General features: G+C 46.6%; 1 protein-coding gene and 1 pseudogene across 2 annotated transcripts; both read left to right on the plus strand.

Annotated features, from left to right (window-relative positions):
• The first annotated feature begins 5007 nt into the window (after nucleotides 1-5007).
• LOC144480142 (small ribosomal subunit protein uS12 pseudogene) lies at nucleotides 5008-5403 on the plus strand (annotated as a pseudogene). Its single transcript, XR_013495626.1, has one exon. The product of XR_013495626.1 is annotated as a small ribosomal subunit protein uS12 pseudogene (transcript).
• A 3551-nt stretch (nucleotides 5404-8954) lies between these two features.
• tmem254 (transmembrane protein 254) lies at nucleotides 8955-23140 on the plus strand. The gene is made up of 4 exons (XM_078199320.1): nucleotides 8955-9092; nucleotides 14871-14974; nucleotides 16392-16451; nucleotides 22739-23140. The coding sequence occupies exons 1-4, from the start codon at nucleotides 9006-9008 to the stop codon at nucleotides 22854-22856; spliced, it is 369 nt and encodes a 122-aa protein (XP_078055446.1). The 5' UTR covers nucleotides 8955-9005; the 3' UTR covers nucleotides 22857-23140.
• The last annotated feature ends 531 nt before the right edge of the window (nucleotides 23141-23671 follow it).

Consider the following 23671-nt stretch of genomic DNA (forward strand, 5'->3'; position numbering starts at 1 on the left):
TCCAGTGTGCTGTGTTACTGAGCCATATAGACCAGTCAAATCTCACCTACATTCAACTCCTGGGCGGGTTTCTCCGGCTGCGCTCGCCCAAGACCGGAAAATCCCGCCTGACGTCAACGGACCTTTGCATGGCCTGTGTCCCGCCTGCTATGATTCCTGTGGCAGGCAGGATGGAAAAATTCTGCCCCTGGTCTTTCCTGACTTAGCTGATCTTAGCCACAGCAACAATAATAAGAAGCATTAGATTTATTAAGTACCTTACAATTTTCAAAGCACTGCAAAATGCAGTTGCCGTTATTACAGACACAAACTGTGTCACCATTAGGCTGGTGCCTGGATTAAATCTCTGCTCAAGCCTTTGCAATGAAGTTTGAACCAGGTTTACTAGGCTGATTCCGGGGATGGTGGGACTGGTGTGTGAGGAGAGATTGACTAGGTTAGGATTATTTTTGCTGGAGTTTAGACGGATGAGGGGGGATCTCATAGAGACTTATAAAATTCTGACAGGTCTAGATAGGATAGATGCAAGGAGGATGTTCCTGGTGGGGGTTTCCAGAACCAGGGGGGTCACAGTCTGAGGATACAGGGTAGACCATTTAGGACGGAGATGAGGAGACATTTCTTCACCCAAAGAGGGGTGAGCCTATGGAATTCATTACCACAGGAAGTAGTTGATACCAAAACATTGAATGTATTGAAGAGGTGGTTAGAAATAGCACTTGGGGCGAATGGGATCAAAGGTTATGGGGAGAAAGTAGGATTAGATATTGAGTTGAATGATCAGCCATGATCGTGATGAATGGCAGAACAAGCTCGAAGGGCCAAATGGCCTCCTCCTGCTCCTATCTTCCATGTTTCTATGAACCATTGATGACTCACAGGCAAAGGGAGGCTGACACCTCCTCTTCTTCAAACTGTCTACAGCATCTTTAACCTCCACTCAAACTGCCAAATTGGACCATGCCTTAGCATTTTCTCTAAAGAATGGCACTCCAAGCTAGGCAACATTCATTCAGAACTGGAGTGGAGTGTGAGCTTTGTCATATCCTGGAGTGGGGCTTAAACTCATAACCTTCTGTCCTAGAGGCAAGAGTACTTTACAAGAAGCAAAGCTGGCAATTATGAGCAATACAATTGGCCTGAGGACCATGTTAAGGGGTGGAAAATGAGCTAAGATTCCTAATTCTGAATGCCATTTGTAGCATAAGGGTGTTCAGGATCGAAGGGGTTAATGGGGGACTGGGGAAACAGTACTGCCAACATAATGATGTAAAGGAGTTTCATGACTGTTGTACTAATCTGTCAGGAATCTGGATGGAGATAGTTCATAGAATCATATTGAATCATAGAATCCCTACAGTGCAGAAGGAGGCCATTCGACCCATCATGTCTGCACCAACTCTCCAATGTATCGTCCCATGGCTAGGACTGAAGCAGTAGGTATATTTATATACTTTTAAAAATTCATTTGTGGGTCATGGGTGTCGCTGGCTGGCCAGCATATTTTGCCCATCCCTAGTTGCCTGAAGGCAGTTGAGAGTCAACCACTACATGGAGTCACATGTAGGCCAGACCAGGTAAGGATGGCAGATTTCCTTCCCTAAAAGACATTAGTGAACCAGATGGGTTTTTCCGACAATCGACAATGGTTTCATGATCATCAGTAGATTCTTAATTCCGGATATTTTTGTATTGAATTCAAATTCCACTATTTGCCGCAGCGGGTTTTGAAGCCAGGTCCCCAGAATATTGTAGCTGAGTTTCTGGATTAATAGTCTAGCGATAATACCACGAGGCCATCGCCTCCCCAAAACATATGTACATAGTTATGTTCCATAATAAATAGTTGTAGTTCAGACATTCAAGCCTCTGGACCTCTTCCTTCAACAAATACAACAACATACCACAGGAATCGCCTCTGGGAATCATCTCTGAGTTGTTAAAGGCAAAAAATTGCTGTTGGCATTATCATTACTGCCAAATGACCCCTGACTAAGAAACGATATTGGCATAGATGAGAAGTAGAAGCAGGATTGGAGTTTAAAATATTAACATCTGTGGCTCCGTGCATTTCCCTCTTAGCTTTGACTCTAAAGGCTATAGGTTTAAATGGCACTCCAAATTTTCTGGCCTTTCCAACCGGCAGGATTTTCCAGTCCCACAGAAGGTGAACCCCCGCAGTGGCTTCCCAGCGAGCAACGCAAATGGCCATTGACTTCAGCTGCACTGGTAGATCCCGCCAGTGGCCGGTGGTGAGCCACCTCCACTGCGAGGGCACCTGGGAAATCCCGGCCTTAAACTCAATAATCTAGCTGGCATCTCGCGTCCAATGCTGAAGGAATGTTGCACTGCTGCCTTTTGGGTGAAACACTAAACTGGGACCCCTTCCACTGTCAAATGGGGACAAATAATCTAAAAGGCGACACAGTGGTTAGCACTGCTGCCTGACAGCGCCAGGGACCCGGGTTCAATTCCCAGCTTGGGTCACTGTCTGTATGGAGTCTGCACATTCTCCCTGTGTCAGCATGGGTTTCCTCCGGGTGCTCTGGTTTCCTCCCACAGTCCGAAAGACATGCTGGTTGGCTGCTTTGTTTCCCACACTACAATGGTGACCACACTTCAAAAGTACTTCATAGGTTGTAAAATGCTTTGCGATTAAAGGGACCCAGGCTCATGTGCCTTCACGCACCAGGAGACAACCAGGGGAAGCGGCAGAGAGGCATAGCAGCTCGGGACCTGCGGAGGAGAGAATAAATCGAGACCGAGGCTGAAGTAAGGGCTGAAGTGACACTGCCTGAGAGTGTAATGGGGGCAGGTTCAATCAAGGCACTCAAAAGGGAATTACACTGTTTACCTGAAAAGGAAGAATGTACAGGGGTTATGGGGAGAAGGCGGGAGAAAGGCATCAGGTAGATTGCTCCTTTACAGAGCTGGCACAGACAAGATGGGTCGAATGGCCACCTTTTGTGCTGTACCAACTGAGAGTGTGTAAGGTGCTAGGTAAATACAAGGCCTGTCTGTACAAACATGCAGATTTGCCACTTTGTTATGGAATCAGAGATGCCAGTGCCTCGGGAATTGTAAGATGGCACGGTGGCAGAGTGGTTAGCACGGCAGCCTCAGAGCCTGGATTTGATTCCCGGCTGAGGTCACTGTCTGTGTGGGGTCTGCACATTCTCCCGTGTCTGCGTGGGTTTCCTCCAGGTGCCCCGATTTCCTCCCACAGTCCGAAAGACGTGCTGGTTAGGTGCACCAGCCATGCTAAATTCTCCCTCAGTGTACCCGAACAGATGCTGGAGTGTAGCGACTAGGGGATTTTCACGGTAACTTCATTGCAGTGTTAATGCAAGCCTTACTTGTGACGCTAATAAATAAACTTTAAAAAAAGTATTTGGAGAGAGGAAAACGTAAAGTTTTGGATATCTCCCACTCAAAAGCTTTGTGTTGCTTTGTGTTTAGGCATTTTGCCTCCCACAGAAATAATCCTGAGACGCTGAATGGCATTTCTTTTCTAAATTCTTTCTGTTACATTGGTATGTCATCTGGCGCGAAGATTAAAGACGTAGCTGTTCAGAAAGGATGTCAGTGGGCTGTCACTGAGACTCCCAAACACCAGAGAGCAAGGCAGTGCACTAAAAGCATTCCAATTCCTCGTGAAGTTATTCAGGATGAATAAAAGAGCTACTCTGTAGATCGAAAACTGGACTTGATGACATTTCGGACCATTCAAGGGTTGGAAATTGTTGTGAGGTTCCACTCCCAGGTGAAAGCTTCCCTTGACAACCGCGCAGAATTGGACAAGGTGATTCAGAGTGTTCCTGATTTTCCGGCCAACAAAATTAGTCAATATCGAGTGAATTTCTCAGCTGACATTGTTAACAGGAGATAAGTCAGTTCCTGAAGCCAAAGCCAAGACACAGCTTTTCTTTATTGAGGTGTTTATTGACTTGTTCAGTCTCACAGCTCTCTCCCCACACAACCCAATGTGATGTGGAGATTCCGGCGTTGGACTGGGGTGACTCACCTGATGAAGGGGCAGTGTTCCAAAAGCTCATGATTCCAAATAAACCTATTGGACTTTAACCTGGTGTTGTGAGACTTCTTACTGTGACAACCCAGTGTCCCAGCTATCCCTATTTATTCACTTTTAATAATATAAGCCAAAATCAATAAATTTAACAAAAATGAGAGGGGGGATGACAGCCCCTTGTGGTTCACTGCAACTAAAACAAAATGTTAAAAAGGAAACGTAACTAATTAAACTAAAATGTCATTACCAGGAGTGATGCATGGTGGCACAGTGGTTAGCACTGCTGCCTCACAGCGCCAGAGACCTGGGTTCAATTCCGGCCTTGGGTGACCGTATGGAGTTTGCACGTTCTCCCCATGTCTGCGTGGGTTTCCTCCGGGTGCTCCGGTTTCCTCCCACAGTCCAAAGATGTGCAGGTTAGGTGGATTGGCCATGCTAAATTGCCCCTTGGTGTCCAAAGATGTTCAGGTTACGTGCATGGGCCATGCTAAATGACCCCTTAGGGTCAGGGGGACTAGCAGGGTTGGTGCCTGGGGTTGCAGGGATGGGGCCTGGTGGGATTGTTGTCGGTGTAGGATCGATGGGCCAAATGGCTTCCTTCGACACTATTAGGGATTCTATGATACTGCACCCGAGCCCCCACGGTGCCCACCATTTGCGGATGGCCTAAAGCATACCAGTGGACACCGCATGCTCTCTCTCCAAGTCCAGTTGGCCACGCACGTAGGCAGAGAAGAGGGGAACACAGTCGGGTTAGATGCCTTGACCACCTGGGCCTGTTAATGGCCAACCTGGCCAGACCCAGGAGCAGGCTTATGAAGAGGTCCTCTTCCCTGCCCGTTCCCCTCCACACCTGGTGATCCCCTATTTATATGTACTCAAAGACCTGATTCTCTTAACGTCAGCAATGTAACTGACATGACATTAACAAACTGTGACAGAGTAATTCACGTGGCCGTGTTTGCGATCCTGGGCAAATGTTTTGTACAGCCAGAAAGTTGCGTAACTTCTGGCATGATCAGAAATGGCATGATAAGCAGGACAAGAAGGCCCATTTGGGCACTGCCAATACATTTGGTGGTGTCCCATGCCAAATGAATAGTCTTGGAACAAGTTGGGCTAAGAAGCCCAATTCTGCCATCAGAAAGCATGTTCGAGTCCAGCTTCTTCAGGATGGTAAGAAAATCACACCTTTTGTTCCAAATGATGGTTGCTTGAATTTCATTGAGGAAAGCAATGAAGTTTTAGTCGCTGGTTTTGGTTATAACCATGCTGTTGGTGATGTTCCTGGTGTCCGTTTCAAGGTGGTGAAAGTAGCCAACGTATCTCCATTGGCCCTGTACAAAGGCAAGAAGGAGAGACAAAGATCTTAAACTTTTCAGTATACTAACCAAGATGGAAAATAAAACATTTAAAATAGATGTTTGACAAAGCAAAAAAAAACTGATGTGGAGCTTCAACAGATTCCCCCGTAAAAGTTTTAAAATTAGTTCCTGAGATACGCTTCAGAGAGGTGGGTCTATTTACCAAAGAGCAGCATAGATATAGAGGTAGGTGATCTATAAAGGTCCATTAAATAATGAATAGGTCAGTTTGTTTGATCATTGATATATTTAAAAGACTGGGAAGTACCAGCGCTCAGGCATGCGAGTTCCGAGGAAGTAGGAATAAAATGAATGTTAGCCGTTTAATTTGAGTCTAGTGAGCCTCTGGATCACATTGCCAGCCGGCATGGTGCATCCTGACTCTCTTTATCCCTTTATTCCTTCAAGCTGGGACAGAGACTGGATCATATGGAAGGCAAATGGAGTTGCAGATTCATTGTATCTCTACAGTGCAGAAGGAGGCCATTTGGTTCATTGAGTCTGCACCGACTTTCCAGCCGAGTATCTAACCCAGTCCCACCCCCACCCTATCCCCGTATCCTACCTATTTACCCCGATAATCTCCTGCACCCAGACATCTTTGGACACAAAGGGGCAATTTAGCATAGCCAGTCCACCTAACCTGCACATCTTTGGAATGTGGGAGGATTCCAGAGCACCCGGAGGAAACCCACGCAGACACTGGGAGAACGTGCAGACTCCACACAGACAGTCACCCAAGGCTGGAATTGAACCTGGGTCCCTGGCACTGTGGGATAGCAGTGCTAACCACTGTGCCTCATGGTCACCATAATCTCCTCGCCTGGTTTTGAATGCCTGATAGAGCCTAAGATTAATTTTCCAGAATTTCATGCTCTCTTGTCCCAGGCTGTACTTTTCCCTCTCCCAGTAAATAACATACCTGTGGTTGGATAGGAGGCAACTAGTTATGATGCTCCAGACATTAAGGACAGGTTTGGTTAACCTGCTGGCCTTTTGTGTAAGGTTCATTACAAAATGAAAACAGATTATCTGGCCAGTTATCTCATTGCTGTTTGTGGGAACTTGCTGTGTACAAAATGACTACATTTCCAAAGATGTGTAGGTTAGGTGGATTGGCCATGCTAAATTGCCCCTTGGTATCCAAAGATGTGTAGATCAGATGGATTAGCCATGCTAAATGTGCTAATGTGGATAGGGCAGAGGGGAGGGCCTGCGTGGGATGCTCTTTCAGAGAATCGGTGCAGGCTCGATGGGTTGACTGACCTCCTTCAGCATCGTAGGGATTCTATGATTTCAAAAGTGACCACACTTCAAAGATACTTCACTAGTTAATTGTCTGTAAAATGTCTGGGGACACCCTGAGAGACACAAAATAAATGGAATCCTTTCTTTTTAAAGGTGAGAAGATATAATATTGCAATTAGAGCAAGTTCAATCCAGAGTAAAATCAGAGCATTTAAAGTTTATTTATTAGTCACAAGTAAGGCTTACATTAACAGTGCAATGAAGTTACTGTGAAATTCCCCTAGTCGCCACACTCTGGCCCCTGTTCGGGTCAATGCACCTAACCAGCACGTCTTACAGAATGTGGGAGGAAACCGGAGCACCCGGAGGAAACCCACGCAGACACGGGGAGAATGTGCAAACTCCACACAGACAGTGACCCAAGCCGGGAATCGAACCCAGGTCCCTGGCGCTGTGAGGCAGTAGTGCTAACCACTGTGCCACCGTGCCATCCGTTCCACACAAAGGGCAGGAGCCATCTGAAATTCTCTCACAAAATATCTCTGGGGGACAACTGGAGTTTTCAGGACCTGTGCACTGACCTGTGTGTCAGTGTATATGGAACAAATGTGACAAAATGGAGTCAAGTTGCAAACCAGCCGTGCTCTTAATGAAGGGCATAAGGGCCTAATTCAGGATCTTATGATTTATTTAAAACTTGTCCATATTACCTTGGTGAACACGTTATTGCAAAACTGATGTGAAATAAGTTATACATGCATTGAAAGTACACTTAAAGGAACCAAGAGCTCCACCAGCTTCATTACTGTAAAGCAGAAGTGGCAGTGGCATACAGCGTAAAGTCAGGAAAATAGCACTCATTAACCATTTCTGGGGAATGATGGATTGACCTGGGGATGTAGGAGAGGCTTCATGTGGCTTGCCCACCCTTTAACCTCACGAAGCTCTTAAGTGGCCAACTGATGGCCCCTGACTGTGATCTCTGACCCCGCACTTACCTGGGGACAGCCTGCCTCTAGGGCAGCACGGCGACACAAGGGTGGGATGGTGGCACAGTGGTTAGCGCTACTGCCTCACAGCGCAAGGGACCCGGGTTCGATTCCCAACTTGGATCACTGTCTGTGTGGAGTTTGCACGTTCTCCCTGTGTCTGTGTGGGTTTCCTCCGGGTGCTCCGGTTTCCTCCTACAGTCGGAAAGACATGCTGGTTAGGTGCACCGGCCATGCTAAATTCTCCCTCAGTGCACCCGAACAGGCGCCAGAGTGTGGTGACGAGGGGATTTTCACAGTAACTTCATTGTAGTGTTAATGTAAGCCTACTTCTGACACTAATGAATAAACTTTAAACTGTAATTCCAGGAGTGACCATCACTCCCAGTGGCACTACTGGCACTACTGAGCTGCCGACCAATCCGAGTGGTCAGCAGTTCTCTAAGGCAGGTTTCTGTCCCGAGAAATTGCAGGCAATGCCACAGTCAGTTTAAAAGTCTATAAAGATGGTAAGAATTGTAAAGCTTGGGTACAAAAATGGTGGTCAATGCTACCCATTTTGCGGTGAATTTCTACTCCATTGTATTTATTTATTCGTGGGACATGGGCGTCGCTGAATGGCCAGCATTTATTGCCCATCCCTAGTTGCCCTTGGAGGGCAGTTTTGAGTCAATCACATTGCTGTAGCTCTGGAGTCACATGTAGGCCAGACCGGGTAGGGGCAGCAGATTTCCTTTCTTAAAGGACATTAATGAACCAGATGGGTTTTTCTGACAATCGACAATGATTTCATGGTCATCAGTAGATTCTTAATGCCAGATATTTTTTATTGAATTCAAATTCCACCATCTGCCATGGCGGGATTCGAACCCGGGTCCCCAGAGCATTAGCTGAGTTTCTGGATTAATAGTCTAGCGATAATACCACTAGGCCATCGCCTCCTCTACACTGCGGCAAGGAGATGAGAGAATTCAACAAAATAATTGCATTCCTTGCACCAGTTGATGCCACACAACCTGATAATAATTTGTCCCCACTAAGCCTTGCCTTGATTTGCCCTCACCCTGCCACACCCCTATACCACCCCCTCCCCTGTGCTCCGATGTCTTCTCTATCTGGATCAGCGACGTGGGGAGAGTTGGTCACCCTGGCCTTCAAAATGAGGCCGAATTGAAAGCTGTATTGAAAGATTTTGCCACGACATGGGGGCTGACGTCCCCTTGCACCAGTGTCATTTTAGTCTGTAGATCTTAAATGGAACAGTTTGCCTTTAAGAAGCTCTCCAGTCAAACAGGAAGTGAAATTGAATAAATAACCCTTGACCCTTCAGACAATACTACATTCAGGAGCTGTTGGTGAGGATTCTGTGGAAAGATGACAGATACGGTCGCCGGTACTTACTTCAGGAAGACCAGCTTCTTCTGGGTCACTGTCATCACTGGATTCTTTGGGTATTACACTGTACGTCTGTTTGCAAATACATCAGCCTGGCTGATGCCCTGCTTCACAGCATCACTCGCTTTGAATGAGGACAGCCCGTTTGGTCCTGATGTTAGTTAGAGGTGGGGCAGAGGGGGGGCCTCTGCAAGCATGGACCCTCTCCCCAACCCCAAATTAAAACAGCCTTGGGGGCTGCAGGAAATAAAACAATTTGAGATCATCGCTTCTCGGCCTTTTGGCTAAGATCAAGTGTAGTTATGCGGATGCAGCACTTGGTTGAGGTCATTGGGTTGCATTTAAGCTTCATTTTCGCATGAAGCAATTTTTAAAAGCGGCATCTCGGCCTTTTGGCTAAGATGCAAATGAGATCAAGCCTTGGAGGAGGAAACCTCCGCCTACTCCAATCAGCTTGGCTCATGTAGATCAGGCCCAAGACAGGGTAAAGGGTTTCATACCCTGTCTTGTCCGCTTGGATCGGAAATGTCTCAACTTGTTGAGACTCTGAATTGGACTTGATTTGATTGAATTGGAAAAGTATAAAAAAAAATTTGAGATCATCTCTTCCTCTGGTCAAACCAGTGCCTGGCAATACTGGCAACATTCCCCAGGTTGGGAAGGTCTCTGATGGCTAGGTCAGGCAGGGTTAGGTAACACAAATGTAGCTGAGGTTGGCAGTGAATGTAAGGGGGGGGTGGGGGAAGGGGGTGACAGTTCCAACCCAACCCTAGTGGGCATTCCCTGAACTACTTGCCAATTAACATTGTGGGGGGGGGGGGGGGGGTGAGGAGAGCAGAGCTGAGGCTTCAACTTTCTTCCCCAGCAGCTACCTGTCCCTCCAACCCCCAAACCCATATTCTACAGGCAGTGCCTGTTCCTGGATTTAGCTCCAGGCTGATTCCTGGGACGGCAGGTCTGTCATATGAGGAGAGACTAAGTCAGTTAGGATTATATTCACTGGAGTTTAGAAGAGTGAGAGGGGACCTCATAGAAACTTATAAAATTCTAATAGAGTTAGACAAGGTGGATTCAGAAAGAATGCTCCCAATGGTGGGGGAGTCCAGAACTAGGGGTAATAGTTTGAGGATAAGGGGTAAATGTTTTAGAACTAAGGTGAGGAGAAATTTCTTCACCCAGAGAGCGGTGAATGTGTGGAATTCACTACCACCGAATGTAGTTGAGGCCAAAATGTTGTGTGATTTCAAGAAGCTCTTGGGGCTAAAGGGATCAAGGGATATGGGAGGAAGGGGGGGATCTGGATATTGAATTTGATGATCAGCCATGATCAAAATGAATGGTGGAGCAGGCTGGAAGGGCCGAATGGCCTCCTCCTGCTTCTAGTTTCTAGGTTTCTATGCTGATTTCCCCCATTCTGCCTCCTCATGCAAATGGTGATTCAGCAATCAACAAGTGATATTTATGAAGAACCTTTAACCTTTTATTTATTAGTGTCACAAATAGGCTTACATTATCACTGCAATGAAGTTACTGTGAAAATCCCTGAGTCGCCACATTCGGCGCCTGTTCGGGTACATTGAGGGAGAATTTAGTATGGCCAATGCACCTAACCAGCACATCTTTCGGACTGGGGGAGGAAACCGGAGCACCTGGAGGAATCCCATGTAGACACGGGGAGAACGTGCACACTCTACACAGACAGTGACCTAAGCCGGGAATCGAACCCAGATCCCTGGTGCTGTGAGATAGCAGTGCTAACCACTGTGTCACTGTGCCACCCCATAAGCTGAAGCGATAATGAAGTCGGGCAGTGTAGTGGAGATGGAAAGAGGAGGTTTTAGTGCGGGTAAAGATTGGAAGCTCACCTCTGGGTCGAACGTGACACTGAAGTTGCTAATAGTCTCAGACGGTTGCTAGGGAGAGGGATGGAGTCGGTTGCTAGGGAATAGAACATAGAACATAGAACATTACAGCGCAGAACAGGCCCTTCGGCCCACGATGTTGCACCGACCAGTTAAAAAAAAAACTGTGACCCTCCAACCTAAACCAATTTCTTTTCGTCCATGAACCTATCTACGGATCTCTTAAACGCCCCCAAACTAGGCGCATTTACTACTGATGCTGGCAGGGCATTCCAATCCCTCACCACCCTCTGGGTAAAGAACCTACCCCTGACATCGGTTCTATAACTCCCCCCCCTCAATTTAAAGCCATGCCCCCTCGTGCTGGATTTCTCCATCAGAGGAAAAAGGCTATCACTATCCACCCTATCTAAACCTCTAATCATCTTATATGTTTCAATAAGATCCCCTCTTAGCCGCCGCCTTTCCAGCGAAAACAATCCCAAATCCCTCAGCCTCTCCTCATAGGATCTCCCCTCCATACCAGGCAACATCCTGGTAAACCTCCTCTGCACCCTCTCCAAAGCCTCCACATCCTTCCTGTAATGTGGGGACCAGAACTGCACACAGTACTCCAAGTGCGGCCGCACCAGAGTTGTGTACAGTTGCAACATAACGCTACGACTCCTAAATTCAGTCCCCCTACCAATAAACGCCAAGACACCATATGCCTTCTTAACAACCTTATCTACTTGATTCCCAACTTTCAGGGATCTATGCACACATACACCTAGATCCCTCTGCTCCTCCACACTATTCAAAGTCCTCCCGTTAGCCCTATACTCAACACATCTGTTATTCCTACCAAAGTGAATTACCTCACACTTCTCCGCATTAAACTCCATCCGCCACCTCTCGGCCCAACTTTGCAACCTGTCTAAGTCTTCCTGCAAACTACGACACCCTTCCTCACTGTCTACCACACCATCGACTTTGGTGTCATCAGCAAATTTGCTAATCCACCCAACTATACCCTCATCCAGATCATTAATAAATATTACAAACAGCAGTGGCCCCAAAACAGATCCCTGAGGTACACCACTTGTAACCGCACTCCATGATGAATATTTACTATCAACCACCACCCTCTGTTTCCTATCCGCTAGCCAATTCCTGATCCAATTTCCTAGATCACCCCCAATCCCATACATCTGCATTTTCTGCAGAAGCCTACCATGGTGAACCTTATCAAACGCCTTACTAAAATCCATATATACCACGTCCACTGCCTTGCCCCCATCCACCTCCTTGGTCACTTTCTCAAAAAACTCAATAAGGTTAGTAAGGCACGACCTACCTGCCACAAAACCATGCTGACTATCACCTATCAATTCATTACTCTCCAAATAACTATAAATCCTATCCCTTATAATTTTTTCCAACATCTTGCCGACAACAGAAGTGAGACTCACCGGTCTATAATTCCCGGGGAAGTCTCTGTTCCCCTTCTTAAACAATGGGACAACATTCGCTAACCTCCAATCTTCTGGTACTATACCAGAGGCCAACGACGACCTGAAGATCAGAGCCAGAGGCTCTGCAATCACTTCTCTTGCCTCCCAGAGAATCCTTGGATAAATCCCATCCGGACCAGGGGATTTATCTATTTTCAGACCCTCCAGAATATCCTGCACATCCTCCTTATCAACTGTAATACTGTCTATTCTACTCCCTTGCAACCCAGTGTCCTCCTCAGCTATATTCATGTCCCCTTGCGTGAACACCGAAGAGAAATATTGGTTCAATGCTTCACCAATCTCCTCCGGTTCCACACATAACTTCCCACTGCCATCTATAACTGGCCCTAAACTTGCCCTAACCAACCTTCTGTTCTTGACATACCTATAGAACGCCTTAGGATTCTCTTTAACCCTATCCGCCAAAGTCTTCTCATGTCCCCTTTTAGCCCTTCTAAGCTCGCTCTTCAACTCCCTCTTAGCCAATCTAAAGCTTTCTAGTGCACTACCCGAGTGCTCACGTCTCATCCGAACATAAGCCTCCTTTTTCTTTTTAACCAACAAAGAAACTTTTTTGGTGCACCACGGTTCCCTAGCCCTACCAATTCCTCCTTGCCTGACAGGGACATACCTATCACAGACTCGCAGTAGCTGCTCCTTGAAAAAACTCCACATGTCGGACGTTCCCAGTCCCTGTAATCTCCTAGTCCAACCTATGTTTCCTAATTCTCTCCTAATAGCCTCATAATTACCCTTCCCCCAGCTAAAACCACTGGCCCGAGGTTCATGCCTATCCCTTTCCATCACTAAGGTGAACGTAACCGAATTGTGGTCACTATCACCAAAATGCACACCAACTTCCAAGTCTAGCACCTGGTCTGGCTCATTTCCCAGCACCAGATCCAATATAGCCTCACCTCTAGTTGGCCTGTCTACATACTGAGTCAAAAAACCTTCCTGCACGCTTTGAACAAAAACTGACCCCTCTAACGAGCTAGAGCTATAACAATTCCAGTCAATATTAGTCAAGTTAAAATCCCCCATAACAATTGCCCTATTACTTTCACTCCTAAGCAGGATTGACTCCGCAATCCTTTCCTCAACCTCTCTAGAACTTTTAGGAGGTCTATAAAAGACTCCCAACAGGGTGACCTCTCCTCTCCTATTTCTAATCTCCGCCCATACTACCTCAACAGATAAGTCCTCATCAAACCTCCTCTCTGACACTGTGATACAATCTCTGACCAATAATGCTAGTGAATGGTGAATGGAGTTTGAAGTGTGGGCGAAAGACAGTCTTCCCAATGATTGGAGGAAATTTCTGCTCATCCAAGGCGATGAGGTAAGGGTGTGAGAGAGAGAGGGGTTTAGAAAGATACTTTACATCTAAATGATGGTTAGCTACTAAAAGAAGCCAAGGCCTGTGTCTGAAGTGTAGGCTGACCCTGGAATGTGAACAGTTTTAGCAGACAGAAGGACCTGATGCTGTTTAATGTGTTCCAGCCAGATCTGGTGTTGAATGGTGCCATTCCCTTTCAAGTTCAGGAATTCGAAGCCAAGTTTCAGAGAAGGTCTAGATCTAGATTTTGCCCAGGTAAGTTCCACAGCTGACAGTAAAGAAAAGACAGAAGCTCAGTCTTATGGTATATTCCAAACCAGCGCAGAAAAGTGATCTTGATGCACAGAGAAGCCCAAAAATGTGAAGCGGGATTTGAGAGAAAATCTACACCCAGATCTTTCCCAGAGCTCACGAGGTAAGATCAGGGGCTGGGGTTTACTCTAATGGATAAGTGACTAATTGTTAACTTTAAGCTTGACTTAAAATGCACCAACTGTTGGAACACAAAGGAATTAGAGAGAGGGCAGTGAGGCCATGGAGAAACATACACAGTGACGTGTTCCCCAGGAAACTGACTGCCCAGGTGCCATTTTGGATCCAGCAGGGTAACAGCGGTTCTTCTAAGGTCTTGCATCATGGCCTAGTTCTATTCTGCCTTCGATCTGCTGTCCATGGCATTTTCCACAGTGAGGATCTGTTGGATAGGGATTAGAAACCGAGATTCTGTCTGCTTTCCTTCCACCCCATCCTCTCCCTCCACCCAGAAAGTGACTGAGTTGCATGGTATAGCTGTGACAGTGGGCAGTGCCCCCACAATTGCAGTTTGTATTTCTGAAACACAGGAACTGATCTTGTGCAGAATTTGCATTGCAGTAACTGACCATTCCGCCTAACTGCTCTGTGTATGTGTTTATGCTACACTTCAGAATCCTCCCACACATCCTCCTGTCAGCTTAATCTTCCTTTTCCATTTTCCTCAACTACTTATCTAGCTCCACCTCAACTGCATCTATGCTTGGCCTCAACTCTTCCTTGTGGTAACGAGTTCCGTATTCTCAGCACTGTCTGGATAAAGATGTTTTTTCCAGAATTCCTCAGTGGATTTGGTTTATTCCTCTGCAAACTGTGTGCCATTCTTCTTTTGCAGTTGCTGATGTTCTGGCCGCAAAGTGTACCATACAAGAGTCTGGGAGCCTGGGGCAGCTTCTCCAAGTACCTGGTGGACCATTATCAGCCCCACTTGTACATCGGGTAGGTCCTGGGTGTGTGCTGTGCCCTCTGCCTTCCCACCACCCCGCCTCTCTCCCCTCACTGAGCAACCCGGAACCCCTGGCAGTCTGGTCCTTGAAGCCTCGATCCCTCTCCGTTCCCTTTGTGTTCATGTCTCATACTCACTGTCTGCCCGAAGTGAATCTTATGGAACTATAGGTTGGGAAAGGCATCATGAATGGCAGAGGAAGCTCAAAGGGCTGAATGCCTCTCTCCCCCTCCCTCTCTCAGCTCCTATTTTCTATGTTTCTATGAGTAACAGCATTGCCTAGAAACATGTGAAATCCCTGACCCCCTGAGGGGGCTCTCCTGACCCTTAGGACATTTCTGTCAGAGTGCGATTGTGCTATTGCTAGCTGGCTGTCATTTTTTTTATAAGCATCATTTTCAGGATGTGCACAAGCTGCCAACATCAGTTGCCTATTTCTAGTTGCCCTTGAGAAGGTGGCGGTGAGTAATCTGTGATGAGGGTACACCCACAGTGAGCGTTGTTAGATGGTGCTGTTCCCTTGCACCTGCTGCCCTTGTTTTTTTAGGTTGTGGAGATTGGGCGTTGCTGTTGAAAAAGGTTTGGTGAGTTCATAGAATCCCTACAGTGCAGGAGACCGTTTGGCCCATTGAATCTGCACCAGCTCTCCGACAGAGCATCTTACCCATGCTCTATTCCCATCCTCTATTATGTAACTCTACATATTTATCCCTCTAATTCCCCGACCCAAACATCTTTGGACACTAAGGGGCAATTTTGCATGGCCAATCCACCTAACCTGCACATCTTTGGACACTAAGGGGACAATTTCGCATGGCCAATCCACCTAACCTGAACACCTTTGGACACTAAGGGGACAATTTAGCATGGGCAATCCATCTAACCTGCACATCTTTGGACACTAAGGGGTAATTTAGCATGGCCAAATCACCTAATATGTACATAGTTGGACTGTGGGAGGAAACGGAGCACCCGGAGGAAACCCACGCAGACACGGGGAGAACTGGCAAATTCCACACAGTCACCCAAGTCGGGAATCGAACCCGGGTCCCTGGTGCTGTGAGGCAGCAGTGCTAACCACTGTGCCACCATGCTGCCGTTGGTGCAATGTGCCCTGTAGGTTAGTACACTGCGGTCTTGGTGCATCAGGTGATGAAGCAAGTGTGTGTTGAGTCAGTTCAACACTTTTTCCTCTTTAACTGAACCACAAACTGAAATGGTGAAGAGAGTTGCACTGGTCCTCACTGCCAGAGGTGGGCTGAGGTTCAGCCGCACGAGTGGGCTGTCCTGTGCCATTGGCCTGTGTCCTCTAGGAGGTAGACAGTGTGAATGGAATACTGATCTAATCTCATTGTGTTTTCAGATAACATTAGTGTGTCTGTGCGTGTGCTTATTTCCAATCTTTTACAGATACTGGTTGGCATGGGCTCTTCACCTTGCTGAGGCACTGTACAGCGTCAAACTCTGCAGGTGAGGCTGCTTTCTAACTATTCTATTCCAGAGAGTGGAGGAAGAACTAGAGGCAATCTTTGCACACACCTTTATCGACAGAGTTACACATTACAGGCATGAATCTCCAAACCCAACTATCACAGTTTTAGCCTGCGTCTATTTATAGGGGCTCATGTGAATCCTCACCACCTGCTCACAATTTGGGGCAACACGGTGGCACAGTGGTTAGCACTGTTACCTCACAGCTCCAGAGACCAGGGTTTGATTCCAGCTTTGGGTCACCGTCTGTGTGGAATTTGCACGTTCTCCCCATGTCTGCGTGGGTTTCCCCCACGTGTTCCGGTTTCCTCCCATAGTCCAAAGATGTGCAGGTTAGGTGGAGTGACCATGCTAAATTGCCCCTTCATGTTAAAGATGTATAGGTTAGGGGGGGATACTGGGGTAAATGCGTGGGGTTACGGGGATAGGGCTGGGGGATGGACCTGGGTACGATGCTCTGGCAGAGAGTCAGTGCAGACTTGATAGGCCGAATGGCCCCCTTCTGCACTATAGGGATTTTATGGTATGTTGATAACACAATTAATTATATCTTCTGATTAACTCCCCTACGTGCCCAAGGATGTGTAGGTTAGGTTGATTATCCATGGTAAAGGTTATGGGGATAGGAGGTGGGGTGTGGACCTAGTAAGATGCTCTTTTGGAGAGTTGGTACAGACTCAAAGGGCAGAATGGCCACCACCTACACTGTCGGAATTCTATCATTTGAAGCAGATCTCTCCTGGGAGCCCTGCATGATTAACATCCAGCAGTGCGTGAGACAAAAGCAAAATGAGCAGAATTTCCGGAACCTTCCCTTTGTTATTAATGAGAGTGTGAGACTTTTACCAGCGCTCCTCTTGATGATTTACTTAAAGTTTAAAGTTCATTTATTAGTGTCACAAGTAGGCTTACATTAACACTGCAATGAAGTTACTGTGAAAATCCCCTAGTCGCCACACTCTGGCGCCTGTTCGGGTACACAGAGGGAGAATTTAGCACGGCCAATGCACTTAGCCAGCATGTCTTTCGGACTGTGGGAGGAAACTGGAGCACCCAAAGGAAACCCACGCAGACACAGGGAGAACGTGCAGACTCCACACAGACAGTGACCCAAGCTGGGAATCGAACCTGGGTTCCTGGAGCTGTGAGGCACCAGTGCCAACCACTGTGCCACCGTGCCGGCCCATCGATTTACTATAGTGATTTTAAAAATTTAATCTTCCCCTGTGGCAATTCACCAATTAGCTTTCCTGAGCTGGTATTGTTTCATGCCCTAATCGATGGCATTGGATCTGATGATAGTACTGCAGGAGCGACCTTATCATAGATCATAGAAACCCTACAGTACAGAAGGAGGCCATTCGGCCCATCGAGTCTGCACCGACCACAATCCCACCCAGGCCCTACCCCCATATCTCCTACATATTTTACCCACTAATCCCTCTAACCTACGCATCTCAGGACACTAAGGGGCAATTTAGAATGGCCAATCAACCTAACCCGCACATCTTTGGACTGTGGGAGGAAACCGGAGCAACCGGAGGAAACCCACGTAGACACGAGGAGAATGTGCAAACTCCACACAGACAGTTACCCAAGCCGGGAATCGAACCCAGGTCCCTGGAGCTGCGAAGCAGCAGTGTTAACCACTGTGCTACCGACTTGGAGGTTAGCAGTTCAAATCCGACCATTGTCTGATTGCCTCGGTTAAATTTAATAGATTTGGTATTTAATGGTGTCAAAAAGCTGATTGTGTAAAGCTGCCAGGTCATCTTGTAAAGATTCTGCTGCAGCCTAATCTGCCCCCATGGGATGAATATAATGCACGGCTGAACTGCCAGCCAGAAATCTTTCCAAGAAAGCTCTGTGTTGAACATCATGGTTGAATTACTTTCCCAAACTGTCCTGTGCTAGTAATTTTCCCTGGGGCAGCAGTAATTGTGCTTCAGTAAACCTGGCCGTCCCTCAATTAAAAAGGGAAATCAGTCTGGGTGCCTGCTCCTGTTTGTTGTCCAAGGACAGCAGCTGGAAGTGACTAAGTCTGGATATTGCATAGGGCTTGCTTGGTGACTCCTTTCGGGGTAGTACAGCTCCCTGCCACTTAACTTCACATATGGAGAATGTCATTTCACCTTAGCTCGTGGACAATAGGGCACCCCTGGAATTATATCCCATTAAAAAAAAGCAACATGGGCAGAATAAGGCTCAAGTAGTGGGGATGAGTGTGACCCATAGGTTTTAAATAATCCCTCTGCTCGCTAACTTGCATTGGCTCCCAGTCAGGTATCGTCTCAATTTTAAAACACTCACACTTGTTTGCAAGTTGGTCCTGAGACTTGGATGTGGAGATGCCGGCGTTGGACTGGGGTGGGCAAGAAGTCTCACAACATCAGGTTAAAGTCCAACAAGTTTATTTGGAATCACGAGCTTTCGGAGTGCTGCTCCTTCATCAGGTGAGTGGAGAGGTGGTTTCACAAACATGGCATATATAGGCAAAGACACAATTGCAAGATAATGGTTGGAATGCAAGTCTTTACAGGCAATCAAGTCTTTACAGGTGCAGACAGTGCGAGTGGAGACGGGGATAATTACAGGTTAAAGAGGTGTGAATTGTCTCAAGTCAGGACAGTGAGTAGGATTTTGCAAGCTCAGGCCAAATGGTGGAGGTTACACCTGGTGTTACATGAACCCAAGATCCTGGTTGAGGCCATCCTCATTCTGGCGGGACTTGGCTATCAAGCCACTTGGAAACCTTCCCACCCCCCTCTCTTCTTCCTCCAGCCCCACTACCCTCTGAGAAATCTGCAGTCATCAAATCCTCACCTCTTGTGCAACCCCAGTTTTAATCACTCCCACCATTGGCAACTGTGTCTTCAGCTGTCTAGGTCCTGAGTTCTGGAATGTCTTCCAAACACCTCTCTGCCTCTCTCTTTGCCCTCCTTTTGAAACTGAATTCTTTGACCAAGCCTTAATATCTCCTTATATGGTTGGGTGTCAAATTTTGTTAGCACTTTTCGTGAAGCACTTTGGGATGTTCCAATATGCTAAAGTTGCAAGTAGTTATAACTACAATCCTGATTAATCACTTTGGACACACAGTTTGTGTGTATAACATGCAGAGATATCCTTGCTCTCTCTTTCTTTGATTTGATTTATTATTGTCACGTGAAAAGTATTATTTCTTGCACGCTATACAGACAAAGCATACCGTTCATAGAGAAGGAAAGGAGAGAGTGCAGAATGTAGTGTTACAGTCATAGCTAGGGTGTAGAGAAAGATCAACTTTAATGCAAGATAAGTCCATTCAGAAGTCTGATGGCAGCAGGGAAGAAGCTGTTCTTGAGCCGATTGGTACGTGACCTCAGACTTTTGTATCTTTTTCCCGACGGAAGAAGGTAGAAGAGAGAATGTCCGGAGTGTGTAGGATCCTTAATTATGCTGGCTTCTTTGCCGAGGCAGTGGGAAGTGTAGACAGAGTCAATGGATGGGAGGCTGGTTTGAGTGATGTTCTGGGCTTCGTTCACCACCCTTTGTAGTTTCTTGCAGTCTTGGGCAGAGCAGGAGCCATAGCAAGCTGCGATACAACCAGAAAGAATGCTTTCTACGGTGCATCTGTAAAAGTTGGTGAGAATCGTACCGGACATGCCATTTCATGTGAAGAATTTCAAACATGGAAAATATTCTGTTTGCTCCTTGATTCCTTCAGGGAGATTTGTAGCTCTGCCCCCTGGAGGAGGGAGTGAGCATGTTCCTGGTTGGCCCAATCTGGACTGGGTCTAACTCCAAGGTGAAGAGCGCAATGTATGTAGAAGCATAACAGAGCCACTATGTCCCAGTGGAACAGGAAGTCGGTGTAAAGTTTTCCAATGAAGGGGGGCTCACATGAGCTAAGGCCAGTGCTACGATAGCAATTCCTCCAAGAATAACAGCTAGCCTGGAGGCAAGTGCAGGCTGTGACCTAATCTCTCCTCTTGGGATGAATATCATGCATAGACACGTTGCCAGCCATTTCCAAGTAAGCTCTAAATGTTATTCTCCCAAACAGCCGTAGTTCTGAAGCACACTCTATGGAAAGAAATTAATCCTTGCTGGATTGTATTTCAGTGGCCGCGTTCCCAGTGTAAATTGTGTTAAAGTAAACATTTGAAGGCATTACGATCTTTACAGAGATCTCTGCTCTGGCTATTTGCAATATCCTGCTCTGCTAACAGCTTGATAAATTCAAAACATCTTTGGCAGTAACCTAACTCCCGATAATGGCCCACACTGGAGATTGGCACAGTGTGGTCAGTCGTATTTCAGTAGTAATAATGGGCAGTGTTATACTGTGGGTTTCTCCTAGCTCTCTCTCTCTCTCATGAGATAGCTCTTATTCATGTAGCACTTTTCGCATCCATGTGAGATCCCCAAAGCACTTCACACAGCCGCTAAAAGTATTTCGGAAGTGCAGCCACTAATGTGTGGTAAATGCAGCAGCTAATTTGTGCATAGCAAGATCCCACAAACAACAATGTGGTCAATGAGCACTTGATCTATTTTAGTGGGACTACTTGAGGGACAAATGTTGGCCAGGTCATGGGAGCGGGGAGGGATGGGGAGAGTTCCCCCTCCCTTCAAAATAGTGCCGTTGGAGCTTTCATATCCACCCGAGAGTTCAACATCTCCCCTGGAATACGGCACCTCTGTGCAGCAGTCCCTCAGTGCCAGCCCAGATTCTGTGTTCCAGTCTCTGAAGTGGGGTAAAGGAGCTGCTCATCTCATTGAGCCATGGCGGATCAGAGGCCATGACCAGCAAGTGGGAGACAATGGGCAAGATTTAACTGGGTGCAGCTTAATTTGCGCCCCCCCTCCCCGCCCCACCACCCCAACTAAAATGTCAGTTGAGAGCTCAACCTCAAAGATGGCTGCATGGCAGCCATTTTGCACTGGAAGCAGCATTAATTATCTAATGTCGCGATTTCAGCTGCCATCTGGGGAGGAAGTCGCTGCCTTGGAGAGCTGCCAGCCAGTGCAATTGGCCAACAGCTTAGTAGCCCCACCAGAGGCAGGTTTGAGTGACGCCCTTTGCTGGGACTACAGACAGCCCCCGAACAAGGGGACGATATGGAACCAGACTTCAAGGCCTTTAATTAGCCCTTTAAGAGCCTCAAAAGGACCAAAGGCTGCCCAATGCTGTGCCTGCCCACTGTAAAATGGGAGATGAAGACAGGGAGGAGAGCTATGTTTCCCTCCACATTAAGTTCCATTGCAATGGTATTCGGTAAAGAATGACTTGCATTTATATTACGACCACTGAACGTTTCAAAGAATCATAGAATCCCTACATGCAGAAGAGACCATCCAGCCCATCGAGTTTGCACCGACTCTCCGATAGAGCATTTTACCCAGGCCCTTTCCCCTGCCCCATCCCCATATTCCCACACATTTACCATGGCTAATCCTATACATGTTTAGAGATTACAGGGTAATTTAACATGGCAAATCCACCTAACCTGAACTTCTTTGGATTTATTTGCATTTCTTATGTTCTTATCAAAGAAATTTACAGAATTGTGATCACTGTTGTGATGTGGCAACCAATTTGCACATCGCAGGCCCTCACAAACAGCAATGACTGAGGAATAACTATGAACCAGGTCCACTGGGGAGCCACGCGATCTTTTACATCTACCTGACACATTAGGTGAAAGGTGACATCTGTAACAATGCAACACTCCCTCACTGGAGTGTCAGCCTTGATTTTCACATTGAAGTTCTAGAATGGGCAGAGCTAGAAGCTTATAACTCAGGCAAGGGTGCTGCCAACTTAGCCAGGGCTGATGCTGCAATGGAAGAAAAAAATATAAATTATATTTCTGCTTTTAATTTCTTGATCCTCACTACTCCAAAACAAAGTGCCCCCACCCCTGGTGGAAGATTGAGCCCATGCAATATTGCAGGTTTATTTATTTAACTCGAGTACATGGGCTGATCAGATTGATTTGTCTACATACAATGGATAAGGAAAATACTTCAATTGACTTGCATCAATTGATCATATATGTAGTTTATTGTCTCCATCCCAGGATATCTGTGACATCTCTTTCCAATTCCCTTTGAGTCAAGATATCTCAGCAACCCCATTATAACCATCTAACCAGGAACTATCTGAGAGCCATTTCAGCAGAGATCTTCTAGGATGTCAGAAGTAGTAACACTGAGACTTGATTGAGGATACAGTCCTCCGATCTGCCCTAACTTTGCTTTTTCTCTCTCAACCCACACAGTGACAAAGGGATCACAAACGTAAGTGTCCAACTCAAGTGGGCGTTTCAGACATTTTTGTTTGGTATCGCCTCTCTCTGGCACCTGTTGTCCTACAAACCAGGGCAGAAGGAAAAATGAAGAGACAACAACTAGAGGCACCTTCCTTATCGTAAAATGATGGCACTATTTAAGGGACTAAAGGGTTGTTTGTGACATCATGAAAATGTGGTTTTCAGACAGTGATTTCTGAGACTATCATGTTAATAGTAAGATTATGAGCACAAACAGTTATTCACTGTTTAACCTTTTTCCCACAATACATGATTGGCAATCTAGTCGATCTTTAAAAAAGAAATGATGCAAAGGTATTTGTTTCCTTTAACCTGGTCATCGCACTCAATAAAATAAATTATGGTACTGTTTCTGATATATATGTTTGAATAACTTGGCAGACAGACTAATGCTCTGGGGAGTTCCATATGTGGAGATGCTGGCGTTGGACTGGGGTAAACACAGTAAGAAGTCTCACAACACCAGGTTAAGGTCCAACAGGTTTATTTGGTAGCAAAAACCACTAGCTTTCGGAGCGCTGCTCCTTCATCAGGTAAGTGGGAGTTCTGTTCACAAACGGGGCATATAAAGACACAAACTCAATTTACAAAATAATGGTTGGAATGCAAGTCTTTACAGGTAATCAAGTCTTAACGGTACAGACAATGTCAGTGGAGAGAGGGTTAAGCACAGGTTAAAGAGATGTGTATTGTCTCCAGCCAGGACAGTTAGTGGGATTTTGCAAGCCCAGGCAAGTCGTGGGGGTTACAGATAGTGTGACATGAACCCAAGATCCCGATTGAGGCCGTCCTCATGTGTGCGGAACTTGGCTATCAGTCTCTGCTCAGCGACTGATAGCCAAGTTCCGCACACATGAGGACGGCCTCAACCGGGATCTTGGG

This window comes from Mustelus asterias, chromosome 28 (assembly GCF_964213995.1).
Source record: "Mustelus asterias chromosome 28, sMusAst1.hap1.1, whole genome shotgun sequence".
Taxonomy (NCBI): Eukaryota; Metazoa; Chordata; class Chondrichthyes; order Carcharhiniformes; family Triakidae; genus Mustelus; species Mustelus asterias.

Excerpts from the sequence above, each read along its gene's own strand:
- tmem254 (XM_078199320.1), top strand. The coding sequence starts at position 9,006 with ATGACAGATACGGTCGCCGGTACTTACTTCAGGAAGACCAGCTTCTTC. Across the intron at positions 14,975-16,391 it reads CAGCCCCACTTGTACATCGG|ATACTGGTTGGCATGGGCTC; the intron begins GTAGGTCCTGGG and ends AATCTTTTACAG. Across the intron at positions 16,452-22,738 it reads TACAGCGTCAAACTCTGCAG|TGACAAAGGGATCACAAACG; the intron begins GTGAGGCTGCTT and ends CAACCCACACAG.